This window comes from Vicugna pacos, chromosome 3 (assembly GCF_048564905.1).
Source record: "Vicugna pacos chromosome 3, VicPac4, whole genome shotgun sequence".
Taxonomy (NCBI): Eukaryota; Metazoa; Chordata; class Mammalia; order Artiodactyla; family Camelidae; genus Vicugna; species Vicugna pacos.
Genome location: NC_132989.1, coordinates 90,436,172 through 90,460,701, shown reverse-complemented (window position 1 = coordinate 90,460,701; position 24,530 = coordinate 90,436,172). Strand labels below are relative to the sequence as shown.

Below are 24,530 nucleotides of genomic sequence, written 5' to 3'. Positions count from 1 at the left end.
GTTAATGGGTAGAGGCTGGTAGTGATTTTTGATGCTTGCTAGAAAAAGTCAACATTTCCATGAAGGAACTGTTAAGGTAATTCTAGTGAGGCTCAGGAAGGAATGAGGAGAGCTGTAGGGAAAGTTTCCATCTTCTTAGAGAATACAAATAATCATGTAGAGAATGTTGGTAGAAATCTGGACACGAAAGATGATTCTAATGAGGTCTCAGATGGAAATGAAGATATTATTGGTCAATGGATATAAGTCAAACCTTATTATAAAATAGCAAAGATCCTCTCCAGCTGTGAACCAGTGAAATCAGTTAAGTGATGTGCTTCCACCCAGTGTATTGTATTTTGTTAAAGCAGCCCAAATTAAACATGTATTCTGGAAAAATGAAGATTTATGTTCACACAAAAACCAGTACCCAATTTTTTATAACAGCTTCATTCATACTAACTCCAAACTGGAAAAAACATAGATTCTTTAATGAACGAATGCTTAAACTGCGGTATTCATACTATAAAACACTACTCAAAAAAAAGGAACGACCACTGATAAATACAGCTTCAATGGCTCTCAAGGGAATTATGCTGCATGAAAAGAAAGTAATCTCAAAAAGTTATTGTATGATACCATTTATACAATCTTGAAATGACAAAATTACAAAGACGGAGATCAGTTTAGTGGTTGCCAGGGATTAAGGAGAGTGTGGGGTTTTGAGAGAAGTAGGTGTGGCTATTAAAAGGGTAGGTACTATGAGGAATCCTTGTGATAGAACTATTTCGTTCTTGACTGTGAAGGTGGTCACACAAATCTACACAAGTGATATTAAATTGCATAGAACTAGGGGGGAGGGTATAGCTCAAGTGATAGACTTAGCATGCATGAGGTCCTGGGTTCAATCTCCAGTACTTCCTCTAAGAATAAATAAGTAAACCTAATTACCTCCCCCCACCAAAGAAAAAAAAAAGAGGTGACATTAAATTGCATAGAACTAAATACAGGTATGCACATGCACACAAAAATTAGTGCATGTAAAACTAAGGTAGGTGGATTGTATATTAATTTCCTGGATGTGATATTGTATTATAATTGTGTATAGTTATACAAGATGTTACCATTAGGGGGAAATCTCTCTGTATTATTTCTTACAACTGCATTTAAACTCACAATTATCTGTAAGAAGTTTAGAAAAACTAACACATATGAATAAGCCTTGTTCCATTTTATTCTGTTACTCCCAACTCTTTCCTAGCTAACTTGGTTCACTCTTCTTTGCCCAAATCATGATGGCAGCTTATGTATCATTGTAAATTAATGGGTCATTAACAGAGAGAAGAAGGATTAGCTGATGTGTTTGTTCTCTTGGGTCTCATTTGTGTAAATTATCTTCCTCCCCTGGTCTCTTGGCCCTTCTATGAAATGTAACCAAAGCCAGTCAGCACTTGACCAATCAGGGCTCCAATACATCTTCAAGAGCCAAGAATGCTGCATGGGAATCTCCCCAGCATCTAGTGGGCTCACTTATTTGATGTCAATCTCTTGGCTGGACTATAAACTCTATGAGGATAGGAATTCATCTATTTGTTCATTCATTCAGTAAATATTTATTGCATGTCTGCTATGGGCCAGACACTGTTCTTGGTGCTGAGGATACACAGGAGTGTGAGATTAGTAGATGTGAAGTGTAAGCAGAAGGACCTGTTTGGTGGCTATAGCGGAAATTCCAGTGAGAAATGGTAATGGCTAGCTATTAAGGTAGTGGTTGTGGGGTTGGAGAGAAGGGCCAAATACAAGGGTTGTTAGAAAGAAGCTGACAGATGTGTGCAAGGCATTAATGAGAAGCCAGGGATATGGATCACTCCCAGGATTCTGCTTTTGGTGCCTCAGTCCCTAAGAGTGAGAATACCAGAGGGAAGCAGAGACTCTCACCCACAGAACAGGAGACTCACTAATTCCACTTTGGACATTTCATTTGGCACCTGGAGCAGCTAAGTGGAATTGTTCTGTCAACAGTTAACTTACGGACTTGGAGTTCAGAGGAATGTTACCTACAGTTAGAGATGTGATAGGTGAAGGCACAGAAAGAAATGAGGTTCCTTACGAAAAGCATATAGAGGCAGAAGAGGAAAGAGAAGCACCAAGTTGCATGGCTAGATTGAAGAAGAGGAATCTGTTTACTCTGTTTATATAGGAATGAACCGGAGAGGAGCCAGAGGGGATTTGAACATCAAAGAGGAAGAGCCCGAGTGTCAAACGTTGCTGAGACGTCACATACAAGGATTCTAGAGAATCTATGAAAGGCACAGTTCCCTGAGCTTGAGCACTTTGTGCTGTCTGAGGTCATTACACAATGGAAGGAACAGCTGTCTCTGGGAACCATGCCCGCCTCATCAGGCAATCTTCCATTATAATTTGACTACCTGGCTAAATTTGCATTTTCAGAGGAACAATAACAATCAGAATAACAGTTAGCACCTACTCTGTTCCAAGTAAACACTTTACATAGATTATCTCATTTAATCTCCAAAACAAACCCTATGAGGTAGGTGTGAGGTACTACTACTAATCCCATTTTATAGATTAAAACACTGAGATTCAGAGACATTCATTAACTTGCTTTAGATCACAGTTAATGAGCAGCTAAATTCTATTAAATCCAGAATCCACAAACTGAAAGCATACGCTACACTTTATCTCCATAGTAAGTGGATGACACTGATGCAAACATTCTATTCTGTTTGTGTTATATTTCTCACTGTAAATTAATAAATAGGCATTCCAGTAGTATTAGCAATTGGAATAATATAGATTTGTGAATGATTTGGGTGCAAGCAGTAGTATTAGGAAACACAGATGCCTCTAAGCTTGACTATGAAATAAATGGGCAGATACAGGAAATTTGCAAGGCAAGTATATTAAAGACGTTTTGTTGCTATTATAGGTTTATTTATTTATTTAGATAGAAGAAAGATTAGTTTGTTAGCTGAAGACAATGAAGCAAAGGAACACATCAGGGAAAAGGGGGAAAATAGCATAAAGGACCAGAGGAAGTGGCAGTTCACAAATTCTAAGTACAGGCAGCAGGAATAACTTGGGATGGGAGAAAAGCTATGTTGACTAAGAAATGGAAGCAGAGGCAGATAAATTGCAGGAGAAGGAGGGTGATGGGAATTTAAGATGATCTCCATGTTCTCAGTGGAAAAAAAAAGGGGGAAAGTGTCTCTACTGTGAGGATGGGAGACATAAAAAGAAGGGGCTTGAGGAGAGGAGCAACTGTTGCAGAAGCTCTGGGAGAAGCAGCTGATGAGGAAGAGGGCGTGCTCATAGGAGGCCTGCTGGGCTGTATAGAAAGTCCGGCTGAGGTTGGAGACCAGGGATTTGTTGGGGCAACACTAAACAATTTTGTGATTTTTCTCTAGCAACTCTTGACAACTTGATCTGGGAACTGAGAAGCCTGTTAGTGGGAGTGTAATTTCATGATGCAGTTAAGGCAGAAGGGTAAAGACAGAAGGGGCTGAGAAGCTGTTTGTGGTTTTAGCTAGAGAAAGGGTTGAAGATGAAAGACAGGTGATAGATTGGAAGGAAAAAAGAGGACCAAAAGACAGATATAAGAGAGTTGGAAAGAAGAAAAGTCGTGGTCTGAGTTTGAGATATGAGTTTAAAATTCTGGAGGAAGTTCTGATGAATAATTACAATGTACAATATTCTACTAATTTGCATGATTCAACTAACTGAACTGAAGTGCTTGCTGGCCATCAGTAAGGTAATGTGATAGCCGGAAATGCTATTTTCAGAGCTGAAATTTGGCATTCAAAAGACAATTAGGATCATCAATGCTTAATGTATAAATGTCAAGTAAGAGGCATTTTCTGATTCTCTATCTCTGACGCAGTGTATTCACTGCCCTTTCTCTTGGCATGAGGTCAAAAGCCAGTATCTTCTTTCTGTTTCAGTTCCTGTAGGGCATTAACAGTGTTTTTCTTTCTTTTGACAAATATTTGTTGACTGCCTAATAAAGCCAGACAGTCTGTTATGTGTTGATAACATACCAGTGAATAAGATGAAATATCTATCATCAAGGGGCTTAAATGCAGCAATCAATAAACAGTAATAATACAGAATGATAAACACGATAATTATGTTAGGACTTACGTCTGAATGGAAGGGCACCTAACTCAACCTTGAGTATCGGGGGAGGCTTCTGTGAGAAGGTCTCATCTCAAATGAATAAAGGAGTGGTAGGTATAATCCACGTGAATGAATGGTGAGGGCGAAATAAGAGGGACCCCACATTCACAGAGGCATCTCTGTTTCTCTTGGTACCTTCATTCTCACAGGCCAGTCATCTTAGCATCCCCCTACCTAGGGGATACTTCTACCAGGAATCACTGAACCAGAAGATCTTGAAGATCTACATTTAAGTCTCAGCAATATTTCATGTTGATGTGACGTGTCATTTAGACGTGTCAGTTAACCTCAAGGCAATTTTTTCATCTTAGGACAGGCATAAAGATACCTACTTCTGAGTTATCAAAATGAGCAAATGAAATAACACAGGTGAAAGTGCTCTGGAAACTGTTAAATACTATGCAGATTTTAACTGTTCGTAGCATCAGAAGGTGGCACGCCGTATGCCTTCGTACTCTTGAGCCTATTATGGGGATTAAGAAACAAAGACTCCTTAATAGTTACTCCGGATTTGTAGGTGGTTCTCAGGTCTGCCAAGTTTAAGCTCTGAAATGAATTGTTCTTGAAGGTACTTAAAATGTTTGAGTTAATGCTATAAATTATTGTAATTGGTCCTCTACTCAAAAGCCACTGCAAGAAAGATATGGCAGCTAAAGTATCACCTAGCAGTAGAGTGAGCAATGCAATCAATCCTTAGAGTAACTGGGCCATTCTGTGAATAAAAAGACCAGTAGAGAGAGGAATATAACAATTAGCAGGCTGAAAAAAAAGGTGAGGTGGGGTAGAGGGATGATGAAAAACATCTTTACCCCCCAAATTACGATGGCCTCTTGAACCATCAACATTTGCTTCATAGTATTTCAGAAGAGCCCTGCTAATGAAAAACCATTTCACGGAATTAGTTTCTTGTCTGGTGGGCAAACTCATTTGACAAACTTATGCCACAGGGAAAGCACTTAGGAATACTTCTAATGAGTTGAATCTATGTTACTTTCATACTTTAGATTGGGAGAATTGGGTAGACTTTGTCTCAGTATAATCACAATAGTTAAGATTAAATTTTTTTCTGATTTTACTAAGAAAAATTTCAAAAATACATACAGCTAATTTGAAAGAATTTTATATGCTCACCACCTAGATTCTACCTTAATACTTTACTACACCCACCAGGCTTATTTTTTATTAAATATTTTATTTTGAGATAATTGTTGATTCATATGCAGTTGTAAAAAATAATGCAGAGAGAACATTTGTACTCCTTACCTAGTCTCTTCCGAGGGTGACATCTTGCAAAACTATAGTACGATGTCACAACCAGAATATTGACATTGATACCGTCAAGATATAGAACATTTTCATTATCACAGCGATTCCTCCTGTTGCCCTTTTATAGTCACGTCCACCCTCACCTCCTCATTAAACCCTAGAAACTACTACTCCGTTCTCTAGTTCCATAATTTTGTTATTTCAAGAATGTTTTATAAATGGCATCATACATTATGTTACCTTTTGAGATTGACTTCTTTCTCTCAGCAAAATTCTCTGGAGATTCATTCAAGCTGTATCAGTTGTGTGTATCAGTGCTTCCTTTTTATTGCTGAAGAGCATTCCATTGTAAGGATGTATTCAACCATTCATCTGTTGAAGGACACCTGAGCTGTTTCCAGTTTTTGGCTATTATGAATAAAGCTACTATCAATATTGGTGTATGGGTTTTGGGCAAACCTAAATTTTCATTTCTCTGGGATAAATACCCAGGAGTATAACTGCTGGGTCATATGGCAGTTGCATGTTTAGTTTTTCAAGAAACCACCAAACTATTTTCCAGTGACTAGTACCATTTTACACTGCCATTGTGTGAGTGATCCAGCATCTCCCCATCATCACCAACATTTGATATTGGCCACTATTTTTTTTTTAATTTTAGACATTCTTATAGATGTGTAGTGATGTCTCAATGTGTTGTTTTTTTTTATTTCCTTAATGGCTAATGATGTTGAACATCTTTTCATGTGCTTATATCCTTCGGTAAAATGGCTCTTTATGCCTTTTGCTCATTTTCTATTTGGATTTTTTTTAACTGTTGAGTTTGAGTGTTCTTTTAATATTCTAGATACAAGTCCTTTGTAGAGCAGGAGGGAAATCTCATGTTGAGTTTAAAATATCTGTGGATATGTCAGTGGAAATGACTGGCAGGCATGTCTGGAGGTTAGGAGAGACATTCAGGCTGGACATTAAGCTTTGGGAGTTGTGATGGCACAGTTGACATCGAACCTGTAGGAAGACAATATCAAAGTTAAAAGGAAGGGCCAAGAGAATATTTGAAACATTTGCCCATTTAAGTGATGAAAGAACTAAGAATGGTTAAAGAAGTAGGAGCAGGTAGGAAAGTGATATGATGAAAACCAATGAAAACCAGAATCTAGTTTTTGCTTTTCTGTTATGGGTAATATCTGCATAAAAAAAGATCTACAAAGGGATGATGTTCACAAAACTGCTTAAAAAGTATTAGAATTAGAGTTTTCATTAGATGCAGTATTTTAAAAAGTTAAATATAAACATGTTAACTATTATGGAGTTTTATGATCAAATAGTTTGATTATGCTACCTATGTAATATATAGTCATATATTTTAAAACAGTGAAAGAAAATTCAATTAGATTGAGTCTTTATTAAGAAAGCAAACAAGTATATAAGGAAATTCTTTTAATGATTAATAAAAAAACCTTTCACCCAAATTTCCCCCAAATAATTTGGACTTCAACTTTAAACTCAAGAACTGGTTGGGGGTTGGGTGTAGCTCAGTGGTAGAGTGCATGCTTAGCTTGCACGAGGTCCTGGCTTCAATCATTAGAACATCCGCTAAAAAATTTTTAAAAAAACCCTGGTATCTATCCATGTTTAAAAACAACAGAAAACTCTCTTTACATTGTATTATACACAGATTGCCCCTAAGTGGGTTGCTAGTGTCTCTTCAAAATTTGTGTCCATGCTTATTTGAAAATACAGCTTTGCAGATGTAATTAGTCAAGGATCTTGATGAATTTATCATGGATTTAGGGTGGACCTTAAATCCACTGACTAGTGTCTTTATAAGAGAAAGGAGAGGGAGATTTGGGCACAGAGGGACACACAGAGGAGGTGGCAATGTGAAGAGGAGACAGAGATTGGAGTGATATGTGTCTACCAGCCAAGGAACACCACCGATTGCTGACAACCAGAGGCTTTCTCCACAAGTGAGGAGAGAGGCATGGGACGGTTTCTTCCTCAGACTTCCAGAGGAATCAACTCTGCTGACACCTTGATTTCAGGCTTTTGGCTTCCAGAACTGTGAGAGAGTACATTTCTGTAGCTTTAAGTCATCCAGTTTGTGGTAATTTGTTACAGCGGCCCCAAGATGCTAATACAGCTCCTATCCCGCACCATCTTCCCAGGCTTCCAAAGGTATCATTAAATACATAATTTTTTATATTCATAAAAAACCACAGCTTTTTGTCATTGGCACTTACTGTATAGAGAGAACAAAATCCACAAAGGTAAGCTAAAATTTGGTTTTTTAGATGCTTACAACAATTCTAAATGCAAACTGGTTTTAACTTAACAGTTTAATTTAAACAAATGGCCAATTATTTAACTTTATGCTGGCTGTTTAATGTCAGTTCTCCTTGATGTTCTTCCAGTTAAGATTGATTAGTGTAAGTTCATTTAGTCGGTTAATACTTGCTTCCCACAATCAAACACACTCTTGATTTGTCTGCCTGAGAGAAGAGGGCTGAGATTGAGGTTAGTAATGTTTGCTTTGAAACGTGTCAAGTGTCTGTATTATTAAAAATCCCTAGAGTCTAAGCATACTAGCTCATTGGAGTTGTTTACTTTGCTAATAATTACTTATAAAAGGGAAGCTTGAAAAAAACGAACTGCTGATAACCATTTAACTTAATAACCACAATGAAAACACATTATGAAATGACATAAATCTTAGCAATGCTCTCCTAGGGCAGTCTACCCAGGCAATAGAAACAGAAGCAAAAATTAACAAATGGGACCTAATTAAACTTAGAAACTTTTGAACAGCAAAGGTAACCATAAGCAAAACACAGTGACAACCTACAGAATGGGAGAAAATATTTGCAAATGAGGCAACTGACAAGGGCTTAAATTTCTAGGATATATAAACAGCTTATACAACTTAGTAACAAAAAAACAAATAACCCAATCCAAAACTGGGAAAAAGACCTAAATAAGCAATTCTCCAATGAAGTCATACAGATGGCCAATAGGCACATGAAAAAAATGCTTGATATTGCTAATTACCAGAAAAATTCAAATTAAAACTACAGTGAGGTATCACCTCACACCAGTCAGAATGGCCATCATCAAAAACTCCACAAACAATAAATGCTGGAGAGGGTGTAGAGAAAAGGGAACCCTTCTACACTGCTGGTGGAAATGTAGTTTGGTGCAGCCATTATGGAAAACAGTATGGAAATTACTCAAAAAACTAAAAACAGACTTAACATATGATCCAGCAATCCCTCTCCTGGGCACATATCTGGAGGGAACTTTAATTCGGAAAGATACATGCACCTCAATGTTCATAGCAGAACTATATATAACAGCACGGGAGCAACTTAAATGTCCATTGGCAGATGACTGGATAAAGAAGTTGTGGTATATTTATATAATGGAATACTACTCAGCCATAAAAAGAATAAGATAATGCCATTTGCAGCAACATGGATGGCCCTAGAGACTGTCATTCTAAGTGAAGTAAGCCAGAAAGAGAAAGAAAAATACCATATATCACACATTTGTGAAATCTGAAAAAAAAGAAAAAAGAGGACACTAATGAACTCATCTACAAAACAGAAACAGACTTGCAGACATAGTAAACAATCTTATGTTTATGTGGAGAAAAGGGGTGGGAAGGGATAAATTTGGGAGTTTAAGATTTGCAAATGTTAGCCACTATATATAAAAATAGATTAAAAAACTCAGATTTCTTCTGTATAGCACAGGGAACTATATTCAATACCTTGTAATAACCTTCAATGGAAAAGAATATGAAAATGAATTTATATATGTATATGCATGATGGGACATTGTGCTGTACACCAGAAATTGACATATTGTAACTTACTGTACTTCAATTAAAAAAAAACACAAAGCATAAAAATTGACTTATTCTCTGGCTTGGCTTTAACTAAATGCAGGGTTTTGTAACACCTCATCTTTAGAGTTCAGTTTGTGAACACATATTTTCTCAGGCTCAGTCTACACTTTGAGTTTTGGCTATTGTGCACCTGTGTGGTTTGAGGTTTCAAAGATGATCCTAATGGTGTGTAACACACTTCTAAAAATGTAACCTTTCCTTTTGATAGGTTAAGATTTAAAATATTAAACACTATTTTTAAGCATTTGTGGGTACAAAGTCTCCTACATTTCAGAGGGTTTAAATTTCAATGTGTATCTTAATTTTAAAATATATTTAAAATTAAAATATCCAGTCATGAACAATCTATAATAAAAACTTGCATACATGTGAGACAGACTATTCTCATAGGGGTTGAAGGCTGAGAAAGCTGAGGAGGAAGGAGCAGATATCAAAACAAACAAAAGCCGTCACCACCTAATAGAGGATATAAAATCTTTGCAAACATTTTATGCAAGACAGTGTCTAAGATTCAGAAGTAACTAACTTACAAACAAACTTTTGAAATGAACCTAATTCTCTTTGGGGATTCCTATTAATCTATGGTAATTATTATATAGGAGCTTAAAACCTGAACAGAATTCTCCAAACGAAAGATATTTTCATCTGGAGCAATGGCACCCAAATTATGTTGGCCAAATGAGCAGAATGAGTATTTAAAATTACAATATGCTTATTATTTAACAGAAAAAGGAAAAATTAATGTCATCTTTGGATTTGTTCTTCTGTCATATAATTGCAAGTAAATCAAATTAAATAAGCTGTTGAGCATTTCTTTAAGCCCAGGTTTCTCAGTCTTAGCACTACTGGTGTTTGGGGCCAGATAATTCTTTGTTTTAAGGGGCTTTCCTGTGTAATGTAGGGTGTTTAGCATCATCCCTGGCCTCTACCCATTAGCTGCCTCCCCTTTCCAGTTGTGACCACCAGAGTGTTTCCAGGCACTAACCCTAACCCCAATCCTAACTCTACCCTAATTTTGTCCCCAGCTGGGAACCACTGATTGATTTTTAAGCATTGAAAGAGAAAAGAAGTAAATCCCCCTCACACACCCCCCCAAACATTTTAAAACAGGTGCTTAGTTCCCCCCCAGTTTTATTGAGATGTAATTGACATACAGCACTGAATATGTTTAAGGTGTGCAACATACTGTTTTGACTGGCATATATTGTGAAAGGAGCTTAGTTTGAATCCTTATCAATTACTCCTATCTCATTGTACTTACTGTATCTTGAACCTGTCTCTATCCAGGCCCTTATCATGGCTTATTACTATTTAAAACATGGGGCTGTGTCCTTTCCTGTCTATGACAACTCTTCCAGGACAAGGACAGTGTTTTACCTCGTCTGGATGGCAGTGAGAGTCCACTAGTTGAATGACCTTCTGTGTTGGTTGAACACAAGAGATGTTCTCAAAGTAAGGGTTTCCTTGCAGTTTATTTCTTTTTAAGGATATGGAATGTTTTGCTTCGTGCTCTTTGCAATTCATAATTTTTTAAACTCATCTTAGTTACTTCAATTACAGTAAAAAAGCAGTGACACAGTACTGACATTTCATGATGATTCAGCTTTGGGCTAGTGAATCAATTTATACTCTTTATCTTATTCCTTCCACTTTAAGTCAGGAGACACCTGCAGACTAAGTAAAGGAAGTCATTACGGTCTTGAGTTCTTCAGCAGTTTTGCAAAAATCAGCCTAGGCCTGGTCAGGACCCTGAAAGTCCACCAAGGGCGCTCTCTAGCGCCTTTATGTTAATACTAAGAGTGGCAACAAGGCTTTCTCTGGGCGGGACGTTGGAAGACTGGTATGCAGATGTGTGTTAATTTTCGGGCCTTGACATCGTTTTGGAAGAATTTAACTCCACCTCTCCGTCCTGAAAGGAAAAACAACGCCTCCATTCCCGCCTTTCACCACCTCCTGGCCTCCTCCTACTTTTCTTTTGGTCCTCTCGTTTCAGAAGTTCTGATTTTCCCTAGAGAGCCAGAGGAGTCAGGTACCAAAAGCGGCATTCTATTATGTTATTTGTTCTGGTGGACACTGGAGAGGAAATCATAACTTTGTAACTGGGTCTCTAGAGGAGGACAAATGTAGCCCTGGAAACTTCGGCTTCTGCATTTGGCTCCAGGTTTGACTGACAAGGACGGGCCATGGGAAAGCGCCGAGGTGGGGAGGGGGTTGGGGGGGTTCTTAGGTCGAGCCCGAGACAAAGAGGTCTTGGCTGCCACCGAGGAGAGGGAAGCGACCCTTACGGTAACAGGCCTTTGCGCTCTGAGGGGGCTTTTCGTGGTATCGCTTTCCCGTCGGGTGAGAGGGCGGGCGGGCTGGCTGAAAGACGGGGCCGGGCGGGAAGAAAGGCCTGGCGGGGAAGGGGCGCGGGGCTGGGGTGAGGGCTGCGCCGCGGTCACGTGGCCTGCGCCGCCAGCGGGTTGAGGCTGTTCTTCCGGGTTGGAGGCTCCGCGCCGCGGGGCCAGAGCCCGGGTCTGCCAGCGCGGCGTCCCCTCGCGGCCCGCGGCTGCCTGACCTCCCCGCCAAGGTGAGCGTCGCAGCGTGGGCAGCGGGACGCGCGCCTGGGGCGCAGCTGGGGAGGGGCGCGGGGCTCGTCTTGGTGATCCCGCCCGGGTCGGGAAGGAGACCTGTCAAGGAGCTGAGGGGGGCGGGGTCAGCAGTGACCCGGGCACCGGGTGCACCCGGGCGCCGGCAGGCCGACAGCCTTGGGCCCTCAAGGAGGAGAACCGTGCCTCGAGGCCACCGTTTCCTGTCTCTTGAGGGGGCAAAGTGGAAGGAGGTAGGAGGGTGGTGGATTTGAGAGCTGAGTCTCTGGTGGATTTGAGAGCGCAGGGAACGAGGCGTCAGCTGCGCAGGTGCAGTGCAGATTTTGGAGCTTTAGGGGGCGGCAGGAGCTGCATAGGGTCGTTTCAGCCCACAAGATGGGAGAGGGAAGGGAGGTCATAGAGGACTCTCGATAGGTGGCAGCTGGACGCCCCAAAGTGTTTTCGAATCTGGAGGGAATTTGGGGTCGGTGACCAGCTGGAGACCTAGGAGGAGGCGAGCCAAAGTTGTGAGTGTATGTCGGGGCGAGCTGGTGGTGGTCCGGGCAAGCTTGCGTTGGGGCTAGGACTGGGGGTCCGGGAGAGACAGCGGGGGAGGGGGAAGGAAGGGGCTGAGCTGATTCGAACTCCGGAGGCGGAATGACTATTCTGCCCCCTCAGCCAATCGGCTTCCGGGGAAGGTTATAAATAGCGGTCCCCGGCAAATGCCAGCCCGTGGTAGTTCAGTGGCCGAGGGAGGAGCTGAACCCGTGGCTTTGGGCGACGTCACACTGCCTGCCACTCTAAACTTCTGTAGGGTATTGTGTCCTTGGCTGATCTCGCTTTAAAAGCGTAACTTGTTTATTATAGTTGCAGGCGTCCTTTATTCGCCCTGTGGTGCAGGGCAGTCCTTATTCGCCCTGTGGTGCAGGGCAGTCCTTAAGAGATGTTTGTCAGGAATCTTATAGGACAGGCTCTAGAATTCGAAAGGGTGGAGCTTGCATATGCACTTTTAAAATGTTTAAAAAATGTTCTCCTCTTCTCCATCATACCCCTTTTATTTGCAAACCTCGGCTGTTTTTTAATTGAATGGACAGTTTAGGATTGCTTCCTTATCAGCAAGTGTGCTCTGGCTGCTTACCTTTGCTGATGGAATCACTTTTCCACAAGGCTACACAGCATTTTATTTTCGAAAGAAATTTCCTGAAACGCCTTGGAGAATGCGTTCATAGATACCCAAGCTTCAGGTTACCTAGCCCTGGTCATTCATTCATTCACTCAAACAATACTTGTGGATTTCGTCTCTTTTTATGTAAGGCCCTGGGCCAGAAGTAATACCAAAGTGAATACTAATAGCAATAAAGGTACTGTGTACTTTTATTCCTCACAAGAACCCTAAGGTAAGTGCTACTATTTTTATCCCCATTTTAAAGATGAGGAAGTGAGGTACAGAGAAGTTAAGTGACTGACTTGGCAAGATGACACAGCCGGTAAGTTACAGGATGGGGGCTTCCAGCCAACAGTTCACTCTCTTAGCGTCTCTGCTATCCTCTTTCAGGTGCTTGCCCCCAAGTATTTTCATCTGTTAGGGGAGATAGTTACCCAAATAACTTACATTAAATGGCTGTATGAATGCGATACTAAAAAAAAAAAATTTTTTTTTTTCAATTTTGAGTTGTAAAGTTTTTCTCCATTGCTTCAAACTCATAGAAACATGTGGGTAGTGGAAGAGTAGAGAGCTTTAAAGTGAAGATAGGGGAAAGTGTGCCTATTAAGATGGAATACAGCTGAGTCTAGAATAATGGCTCTCTACGTCTGTAGTTCCTTCCCCTCGAGGACTCTGCTGACCACAGGCTGTTTATATATGGTAGTATTTACTGTTGAATGACAGTCATGGACCAGTGCAGTTCAAACCCCTGCTGTTCAAGGGTCAACTGTACTATCTTTGGTGTTAACAAGTACTGGGCTTGTAATAACATGGTTCACATATTCTCTGAATATCTTTCAGGGTCGTTTTTATTTAATTTAGGCTTAGTGATAATTTCTTACCAAGCAACTATCTCCTGATCACTATCTTGTATGCCCCTAACTTGAATCAAGTGGAATTTGGGGGAGAAATTGGTCCCTGAAGGCCTTGCCCTATTGACATCTGATGCCAGGAGTCTGCTCAACATCAAATTACCACTTTTCAAGAAGATAGGGCAAATTTTCCAGGCTTTAGGCCATGAAACAGGACTTCAGCTTTAAAGCATTGCAAAAGCCCATCTAATCGTAAAATTTCTAGAGCCTAATGGGGCCCTACAAAGGAGCCTTTCTGTGCTCCTTTTATAGATGAGTAGAGTGAGGTGCAGAGAGAGTCAGGTCAAACAGCGAGTGAGTGGCAGGCTTAGATGATACTTGGGCTCCATTATTGCTACTTTGTCCTTTTGCTGATGAGGTCTGGGCAAGCTTCACCATCCTGATGAGAATGGTGGTTGTTGGGGAGCAGAGATGATCTAAGAGAAACCATGGAAAGTGGGACTGTTGGGATAGGACTAGGTCATTGGTAATGGTGGGACCAAATCTCCCTCAAGACAAGAATTATCTTTTATATGTCTTTGTATCTCCCTCAGTTCTTGGTGTAGAGTCAGTGAATGTTTTGAATGGATTGCTGAATTTTGAGCTCATTTGCTCTCCATTCTTAGCCATGAATAACCCTAGCAGTGACCCATGAATGAATGAGGAGAGTATTTATGGGACTTAGTAATGCTTTAGGACTGAAATGAAATGACATATATGGAAACACTTTGAAAATATAAAACCTTCCATTCAAATGCAAAAAAATTATTCATATGTATTTTTGGTTGTATGCCTGAACACATCTTGTGTGCTCCCTCCTCCTTAGCTTTTCTCTTATCATCCTTTCCTTCTCAAATGCCTTTCTCTTTCTTTTCTTAGCCCTGTGGGAAGACATGATCTCCTGTGATGCCTTGAAGAACTTTGGACTTGTGTTATTTTATGCTTTTCGTGTTATTGACTTTTCTTATCTCCAAGCCTGTAACCTATGCCAGTTTAATTCTACAGATGCTCCTAACGGCTGTGCTTCTGAGACTCAGCCCTCAGGGCATGTTGGTTCAATTAAAGGGCATCTTAAGAATAAGCATTACCTGGATTGTGCATTTCTGTTTCTAGTGTTGCTTTTTGCTGTTTGTAGGAAGTTGCTTCAGGGAGTTGTGGCAGCAGTTAAGAAATGAAAAATGAGCTAGACCCTTCCTCCCCTGGAGGCTGGAAGTATGTTTAGAGAGTCTGCTGGTTTTACGGGCTGGGCCCTAGGAGGGGCTGACATGATAGGGCAAAGTCTAAAGGCATAGTTAGTGGAGTTGGCTGAGGTTAACTGGTAGAGTTCCAGGTCTTCTCCTTACCATTTTTGAAGGAAAGAGAACATTGGGAGTCAGCGGGGTGGTGAAAGTGCCTTCCACGCACCCCTCGGGTCTGCCACGGGAGCCTCAGAAACAGCAAAGGTCAATGACCCTTCACCTAGTTTGGGCAGAGCTGGCAAAAAGTGGCCACTTTGAGAACCTCTGACAGAAGAATTCCTAGTTACGCCCACATCTGCAGGCACACACCTGTGTGTTAAAGTTAACCATGGAATTTTTCTTTCTTTTTTTAATTGGGGTCATATCTCATGCATGTTTTTAATTTTCTTGAGTTGTACACCTGGCAAATGTGAATCTCAAGTTTACTCAGTCTCGGTTGAGGGGGATCTCACGGTATGAACATCCGGCTGCAGTGAAAGGATGCCAGTGTTTTCTGTACAGCATGGTGATAGAACACCTACTACTGTATTGTGCAGTATTTTAGACAATTTAAGAGGAATTAAGGGTAATTTTGATTTTATGTAATTTTTATTGGACATGCTGACTTAGAAGATAGTATTTCATGTAAGATGTGAGCAGACTTTATAAAACTTTCCAGCTACATTAAGGATCAACTAGACTTATGTGACCTAGGCTTGGAATTGAACAGTGAGTTTATAACTACAATTTAAGTGGGAAAGTAGATTCCAAGTTTTAAATACGTGAATTGGAAACAAACTTTTGAAGCATCCTTTTCTGTGTGTAATGGACTCAGCAACTAAATTCATTGTAGACGCCCATGATCAACTATTATATTCCAAGCTCTTTGAATAGTTTTTTAAAAAATGTTTTTGATATTCAAAAGACAAAGTATGGTTTTCTCAGCACGTAAATGTTTTGTTTTCTTTCCTTTAGTGATTTACCTCAAGGAAGTTGGGGATTCAGGAAGTTGGGAGCTGCTGTGAACATGGCGAACCTACTGAAAACAGTGGTGACTGGCTGTTCGTGTCCTTTACTTAGCAGTTTGGGGTCCTGTAAGGTTCTACCTGGGAAGAAGGATGTTTTACGAACATTTCATACTCACCAGGCGCTGTGGTGTAAAGCCCCTGTAAAACCAGGTAAAGTCTTATTTCAACGTATGTAAGTCAAACCTGCAAGTCGTAGGAGCCAATAGATCTGATGAGAGAGAAAAGGAGAAGCCGTGCAGCTTTACAGCCCGGTGCTTGCGCGTGATCATTTTGCGTAAAAAAACAAGTGAGTGCTTTCTTACATTTTCCATGTATGGAAGTTCCTGACTGTCAGTACTAACAGAGAGGAAAAAATAATAGAAAAAGAAAAACGATTAAATCAATTGAAGGGGAGGGTATAGCTCGGTGGTAAAGTGCATGCTTATCATACACGAGGTCCTGGATTCAGTCCCCCTTACCCCCATTTAAAATAAATGTGTAAGTAAGCCTAATTACCTCCCCCACCAAAAAAAAAAATCAATTGAGTTGTACCCAGGAAACTATTGCTTGTAGTAACCATTTCTCCAGCAGCTCTTCCTCTTTCCTAGTCAGTATTGGGAGACTGTACCATACATGGCTCAGCCATGCTCAAAAATTAGGAACTAACTGTATTAATTGATCTGCATTAATGTTTATTAATTCAGTGAATGGCAACTTCTCAGTTGCTTCGGTCAGAAACCTCAGAGTCATGCCAGATCCTCATAATAGGTATAGGTCAGCTCTTCCTTGTATCTGGAATCTGTCTTTTTCTCACCATCACCACTGTTACTGTCTTGGTCTGAGCCACCGTCATCTGTCACATGGACTCTTAACTAGTCCTCTAAATGGTTTCTGTGCTTTCTACTTTTGCGCTCCGCTAGAGTCTGTTCTGTACAAGACAGAGAGAATTATCTTTTTGAAATTAAAGTCATATCACTCTTCTACTTAGAATTTGCAGCTGGCTTCCTAGCCCACATAGAGTAAGAGCTGAAGTCTTCCAGCGGCTTACATGGCCTTCCCTGCTAGGACTCCCTCTTGCTTCTGTCCTGGGGTGCTGGCTGGAAGGAGGAGAGGCTAAGAGGAGAGGCTTCTAAGCGAGCGAGTCAGACTTCTTTAAGCGTCTTGCCCAAAGACTCTCTTAACACTGTTACACCTCATTGGCTGGAACTCAGACAGGTGGCCATCTGTAGCTGAAGGGGAGACTCGGAGATTTAGTTTTTTTATTCCAGATGGCAACATACTCAAGTGAAAATGTCTTTCTGTTACTAGGGTGGAGGAACAGCATGGCTATTTGGGGATGGGGGAGCAGGGAACCAGAAGTCTTTGCCACATAGAATACTTCCTTTTTAAATTTAAGTTTGTAGGACTGTTTGTGCATTAAGGTTGCCTAAACTGCTATTTGAGTTCTTATCTGTCTTTTAATTGATTTCACAGCCTCTTTTCTTGTTCTCACATGACAGGTCGTTATTGGCAGGGTACCTGCCTTGAGAGCCCTCAGGCTTATCTTCAGATTTTTTTAAGTGTTCTAGAAAGCCAGATTATCCAGTGTGATAAAATTGTGTGTAAAGTAAAAGTCAATAACTGCATTGAGGACATGGGAATTGTCCTTGTGAGCAGCAAGGACATCGAGATCTCTGAGTCAACCATGCATGAGACTTGTGGGATTTCTGGGTCTTGACCACTTCCTAGATGTTTATTTTTTATCTCTAACAGAGGAGGATTCTGCTTTTTCCTTAATCTTAACCACAGTTTCATTACCATGTTGAAAAGCATGAAAAGTAGTTTCAGTCAATATTAATATTTTCTCAATTTTTTTCTTTTTCCTTTTTTTTTCCCCCACCAGTTGCCACGCTCAAATAATGATCCAAACAGGGTCTATGTGTTGTGTTTGCTTGCTGTATCTCTTGGGTCTCTTTTGATCTGTATGTTCCTCTCTTCTGTTTCCTTTTTAATTGTTGGAGAACTTAGTTGTTTTCCTGTAGAATTTCTCACATTCTAGGTTTGACTGGCTGAGTTCCCTTAGTATTATTTAACTAGTTTGTCTGTCCCTTGTATTTTCTGTAATATTTAGCTAGATCTACAAGCTTGATCAGACTCAGGTTTGCTTTTTTTTTTTGACAATCATACTTCGTAGGTGCTGCTGTGTACTAACTGTCAGGAAGATTAATCAGTGAGTTTAGATGTTGTCAGTGTGATCCATCTTAGGAAGTTACCATCAGTTTGTCACTCAAAGGCTGCTGTAGACTGTTATCTTTGACCCAGCTGCTGACCTCTCCTTTAAGAATAGAAAGGTTTAAGATATAACACTTGGAAATCTGTGAGGAATTGCCTGGGGCCAATTGCCAAGAAAAGGACTTTGAGTGTGGCAGGCCATCAAAGTGTCTAGCACAGAGCTGTTTTTCAAAATAGCTAATTATTCCTGTCTTCCTTAAAGGTAAAAATGAGGAGGCCATAAACCAGAGAGAGTTACTTTGAAGAGCAGAGTTAGCATGTTGAGTGGTCTCTCAACCCATTTTTTTTTCTGAAGAATAAACTAAGCTAGTTATATTCCTTGAAGAGAGCCATTTGGTTAAACTGTTTAGGATTTTCAGGAGAGTGGTTACAAAAATTTCCCATCTATCAAAAAAGCCAAAAGATTATGAATACGAATCAGAAATATCATTTAGAACAGCAAGCTGTATGTGCAGTATGTTTTGAATAGACTTCCCATTTCCATTTTCTGAACTGTATTATTAAATCACTGACTTCCAATTTTTTTGTTTGTTTTTTGGCCTTTGTTGTAGGAATTCCGTATAAGCAACTGACTGTTGGGGTCCCCAGGGAGATTTTCCAGAATGAGAAGCGAGTGGCGTTGTCTCCTGCAGGTGTTCAGGCGTTGGTCAAGCAGGGTTTTAATGTTGTTGTGGAGTCGGGTGCTGGCGAAGCTTCCAAATTCTCAGACGATCACTACAGAGCAGCAGGTGCCCAAATCCAAGGGGCGAAGGAAGCGCTGGCTTCTGATTTGGTGGTCAAAGTAATTATTCCTTTCCCCTTTCCATTTATGGCATGCTGACTTTTTGAAATCTTCCCATAGAGAGATTGAATTACTTTTTCTATTGTTATAGCTTCTCATATTTTCGAACGATGCCTTTTTCTCAAAGAAATGGTTGCATGTTGTGAATATTCATCATGTTCCAGTAGAACTTTGATCAGACCGTGCGACCTATGTTTAACCATGAGAAGAGAAATGATCTTCCTTTTTACTTTTGCGATGTAGAAATTCCCTTCTTACTGGGTAGGGAAAATTTGGTTCATGTATGTCTAAAATGCCTACAGGTGAATATTTAACTGCTGCTAGAATGGGCAGGAGGCATGGAACTCCGGGGACTGAATGTACAGTGATCTTCTAATACCTTGAAGGAATAGTGATTTAACTGACTTACATGGTATTTTTAGAGAGGGCAGGACTATTCTGGAAAAAGCAACGTTGGGCTGAGTGTCGAGTGATCTTGCCTACTTTAATAAAAGGTGTTAAGGTATTGTATAATAGAAAACTATATGTTAAAGAGTTTTACAAATAAAATCTGAAGTAAAAAAATCATTCAGAGAATGATTGATACTCTGTATCAAGAGTCCAATACAGATAATTACTAGAGTTGAACTTTAACCTAAATCCTAAGCCTTCTGTAACCAAGGCAAGTAGGGAAGTATGGATTAAATAAGCATGATTACCAAGTTAAAATTAAAAGTTAAAATTCTGATTTTTTCAGGAAAGACCAGCTTTTTCTGCATTAGTTTCTAAGTGGGAATCAATCTCATAGTTTTTTAATTTTAAAAAATTTTAAAATCTACAGATCCCTAAATAACTTGATAGGGTCTTAAATAGTGGTTTTTGCAGAAGACACACAACTGTTTTTTGCTATAGAAAATTAATAATAAAATTTAGGATATGGAGAAAAATAGTAATTCAACTTAAGTTTTTAAGTGTTTAGGTGTGCTGATACTTGGTAATATAACTTGATATAATAAAAGAGGTTAGGGAAAATAGAAAAATAAGTATAATCCATTCTAATGGGTATTCTAAGGATCAAAACCTTTTGAGATGTCACAGAAGAAAGGATTAGTAGGTTGTGCATAAGTTTTAGATATGCCCTATGTTCCTTTTAGAGATTCACAATGTGTATGAGCCTGTTAAAGGCACTGAGAAATCCTATAACATAGAAACTTATATAACTGAAACATATAGTTTTGTACTTGCATTAATAAACTACTTGACCTTAGGGCCTCTTTTTCGAGTCAAGCCTATTAATATATTGAGGAATTAGTGATCCAAAATGTACCTTCAGGGAAATATTCTGTTGGCTTGACTCTCTCAGATGCCAGCATTCTCAGCTGAGCATTTGATAGGGGCCAGAAGAATTAATTCAAAGTTGTCCTCTAGTTTTTATTAAATCTATATTATAGATTCTTACTGAAGAAAAATAGACCTTGTCAGAGTCTTAATTAAAGTCCAGAAGGTAAAACCACATGCATCACCAGATCAATAGCTGAAATGAGAATAATAGATAAAGGTGTCTTATAGGTAAATTAATGCTGTGAAACAAAGTATTGACCCGGTGTTTGTGATTCTGTTTCCTTTTAAAATGTGATTCCCAGAGCTGTGTTTTCTGTGCTTAAACTAGCCTAAAAGCACTACCACTGCAAATTGGGAGCTAATGAAATGACATACTTTATTTGAGGGTTGATTTTAAAGAGGGATTTGAAACACATTTTAAAACACTTTTAAAATGGAATTTAAAAAAAATTTGGTGTGAAAAAGTAGACATTTGAAACTTCTAAGTGTGTCGATTATGTGTTCACTGACTTGATACTTAACAGAATATATTGTAGCTTTTTGCATAAATCCAATTCAGTAAGGGAACTAGTTTGAGTTGTGTTCATCTATAAATATTCATCTGAAAATTTAAGGTCATGTAAATCAACACATACGACCATGGAGCTTTTAGTGTATGACCTTCTTAACTTCTTACCACCCTCAAAGTTTGTGCTTGCCAAAACTAACAGGAACTGAATTTTTGAACACACAACCAGAACTTCCTGTCCCTTTATTCTAATATCTCATAATCTTACCAGAATAACAGATTTCAGGAGGACAGGTATGTTGTGGAACCTATATATTTTTTTTACTGCTCTACAGTTCATTGTCAAATCTGTCCTGACACTATTTCCAGGTATGTGTCTCTTTACTTAGATAGTAGGTGGCATAGATCTTTGTGAGCCTTACTTTGGGAATTTAGTCAGAAATGTATTGCTGAGAGATTACTTCTGGATTATTATTTCAATCATGGCATATTATTTTAATTGCTCTATTTACTTAAAAATATGATAAAGGTATTTGCATTTTTAATTGGTGACTTGACTTTTTTCTCAGGTGCGAGCCCCTATGCTTCATCCAACATTAGGCGTTCATGAAGCTGACCTTTTAAAGACATCGGGAACACTGATTAGTTTCATTTACCCAGCCCAAAATCCAGACTTGCTAAATAAACTTTCCAAAAGGAAAACTACAGTTCTGGCGATGGACCAGGTGCCAAGAGTCACAATTGCTCAGGGATATGATGCACTAAGCTCCATGGCCAACATTGCTGGGTAGGTTGATTCTTTTCCATTCCAGTTGAGCAGAAGCACAATGGTACTATAGAAACATGCTCACTGTAGCTCTTCTCTCTTACAATGATTTTACTTGTAATGATTGTTGGAGATCGCAGCCTTCTGAGAGTGCACTTGAATTATTGTTAAGACTTGTATTGTTTCACAGTCATCAGATAGGAAGTGGCTCTTTGTTTTGCATGCGATTGTATACTCCTTTTTAATCTTCATGAGCGGAAGGGAAGTAATATTTCCTTCCACCAGAGGAAATGCCTCTTTTTTTTAATGAAATGCACACTTACTTTTCTTAATATCTGTTTTCACAAAAACTACCTGGTAAATAAACCATAGCATTAGTAACTTATAATTATCCAAAAACCTTAATATGATCAACTCATATTTTGTAGTAGCTAACCTTCTGAAGTCAATAGCAAGGGTAGTGATAATAATTAGAACAAATGATTAGTGTCTTGTAGTAACCTATAATGAAAATGAATATATGTATGATTGGAACATTATGCTGTATACCGGAAATTGACACATTGTAATTGATTATACTTTAATTAAAAAAAGAGACATGACAACCAAAAAAAAAATTCACATAGATTTAGTACTATCTTCTTTTAGACTTTAGTTATAAAGAATGAAAAAGGGAAACGGTGCAATGTAGAAAGTCTTATTCTAGTTTACTAATTATAAGGCCTCTAATTCTATGCTAAAGAAAGTACTTCTGATTTCTGTATACATAATGCCCCAAATTTTGTTCTTCAGGATTTAGCTGTACTTTAATAGGAATATATTGTATTTCATGTATGTGTGTATATATGTATATATTAGGTTGAAATGACTGTTTTTCCCCCCTAGTTTTATTGCACTATAGTTGACATATAACATTGTGTAAGTTTAAGGTGTAAGCAATGATTTGATATATGTATATATAGTGAAATTATTACCATTATAAGTTTAATTACCATAAATCAGTGTTGCCATAGGGTTAAAAATGGTTGGATATGGGCAGTTTCATATAGTTCCACCTGATATATAATTTTTTTTAATTAGTAGATTTACTACTTTAATTAGGTTTTATGTAGTAAATTCATAAAATATTTAATGAATGAGGAAAATGTCTGCACTTGAGGAAGTTTCATCTGGTGTCAAAACCCATGCTGACTGCTGAAGGCTAACTACGGCCAAGATGGCCATAAACTTCATTTGCCCCCCGGCACTGATGCATTCCCTGTTTATTGCCTAGAGGGCTATGTTGAGAAGGATTCTAAGGCTCATTCAGCTCAGAGAAATGTGGCAATGGCTGAGTAACCATGTCCACCACAGGATACAAGTAACTGTGTAAGTGCAGTGTATGGCTGACTGCCTAGAGAGTGGGAAAAATCTGGAAATCGGATGATGCTTATGAAATCAGCTCACCTAAGAAACTAGTTGAATTAGATTTTAAGCATGAAAACTATTAGTGGTGACAACTTCCTAATATGAATGAGGCACCAACAAATGAAAATGTTTAAAACATGAAACAGTGCATGAAAAAAGACTAATCTGAATAAAGCCTTTTACAGCTGATAGATAAGCTGAAAGTTTTCTTAGCTTTCATGTCTTAGATGTAGCCTATCAAACGTGCCACAGGTTCTACTTTGGCTTTTAGTTGTTCACTTTTGATATAAATGAGATGCAATAAGCAAAAATGACAAGTTAAAAACATGTTTTGTTGTCCTTAATGTAATATGGCAAATGGTTGGTTTGAAGATATTTTTTGTGATATAAATTATATACCAAGCGACATCATAAATCTTACCATATTTAGTTTCCAGAAGAGTTATGTTATGTGATGTGGAACTTGAAATTTTGTACAGAAGATGTACAACATAAACTTCTAAGGGTGCTGTTGATTTTGTCATGGGAAATGCGCACATGTGAAAGGTTATCCCAATCCGTAGCTCTTGATCAGTGGTTTTTAGCTGCAGAATCTTTTAAGCAAATGAGATAATGAGATAGTGCAAACAAATCCAATAAGAGCAGCATAGCTTTACTTGAAATGAGGGATGAAAGGGTGTCCAAACATGTCTATTCTCTAGCTAACCCAGTATAGCCCCAGAATTGGCAGAAATTTGAGCTTTTGGGAATTTAGGGACAAAATTTAAAGCGTCACCGTCTTATGTCCTGAGCTGATATTTGCAAAGGGCAGAGTTTGAGATGAACTGTCCAGGGTACCTACCCACGCAGTTGTTATCTGACTGACACACACGGCCCTGTTACCGTGAAGACATACTCCTTCTAGTTCATTGCTGCTCATTCTGAGCCTTTTTGCTCTCATCAAAAAAAAAAGGCCCACTTTTATCACTTTTCCCCACTATCAACGTTTTCTTGCACATTTCCTATGTCTCTTTTTTTTTTAGTGTAGCAACTGAATCTTTTAAAACATTAATTCCAAAATTAATTCCTTACAGTAGTCTTTGAATTTTTATCATGTTTACTCTTTGCAAATTTCTATCACTTAGATTCAGAAGTATGACTAACAAATAATGTAATCTCTAAAATATTGTTTCCTTGCTCTAATGATTTACCTTAAAGTAGTAGTGTTAACTACTTACATGCTTTTGTAGTAATTATTATATGAAGTATTATGTTATAAAAATATGACTGGGTAAAGGTTTTT

At 39.0% G+C, this 24,530-nt stretch overlaps 1 protein-coding gene across 5 annotated transcripts in view; it reads left to right on the top strand.

Annotated features, from left to right (window-relative positions):
• The window catches only part of NNT (nicotinamide nucleotide transhydrogenase), an 89,406-nt gene that overhangs the window by 1,992 nt on the left and 62,884 nt on the right, over positions 1 to 24,530 (top strand). Inside the window, exons 1-4 of one of the 5 annotated variants that reach the window (XM_031676185.2) lie at positions 11,172 to 11,378; positions 16,164 to 16,366; positions 19,018 to 19,247; positions 21,645 to 21,862. In XM_031676185.2, coding sequence (XP_031532045.2) covers positions 16,216 to 16,366; positions 19,018 to 19,247; positions 21,645 to 21,862 — 599 coding nt within the window. In that variant the 5' untranslated portion in view covers positions 11,172 to 11,378; positions 16,164 to 16,215. Of the gene's footprint in view, positions 1 to 11,171; positions 11,511 to 11,811; positions 11,919 to 12,048; positions 12,171 to 16,163; positions 16,367 to 19,017; positions 19,248 to 21,644; positions 21,863 to 24,530 lie in introns of those variants that run through there. The other 4 variants (XM_031676190.2, XM_072958733.1, XM_031676180.2 and 1 more) reach the window with 4 other exon arrangements.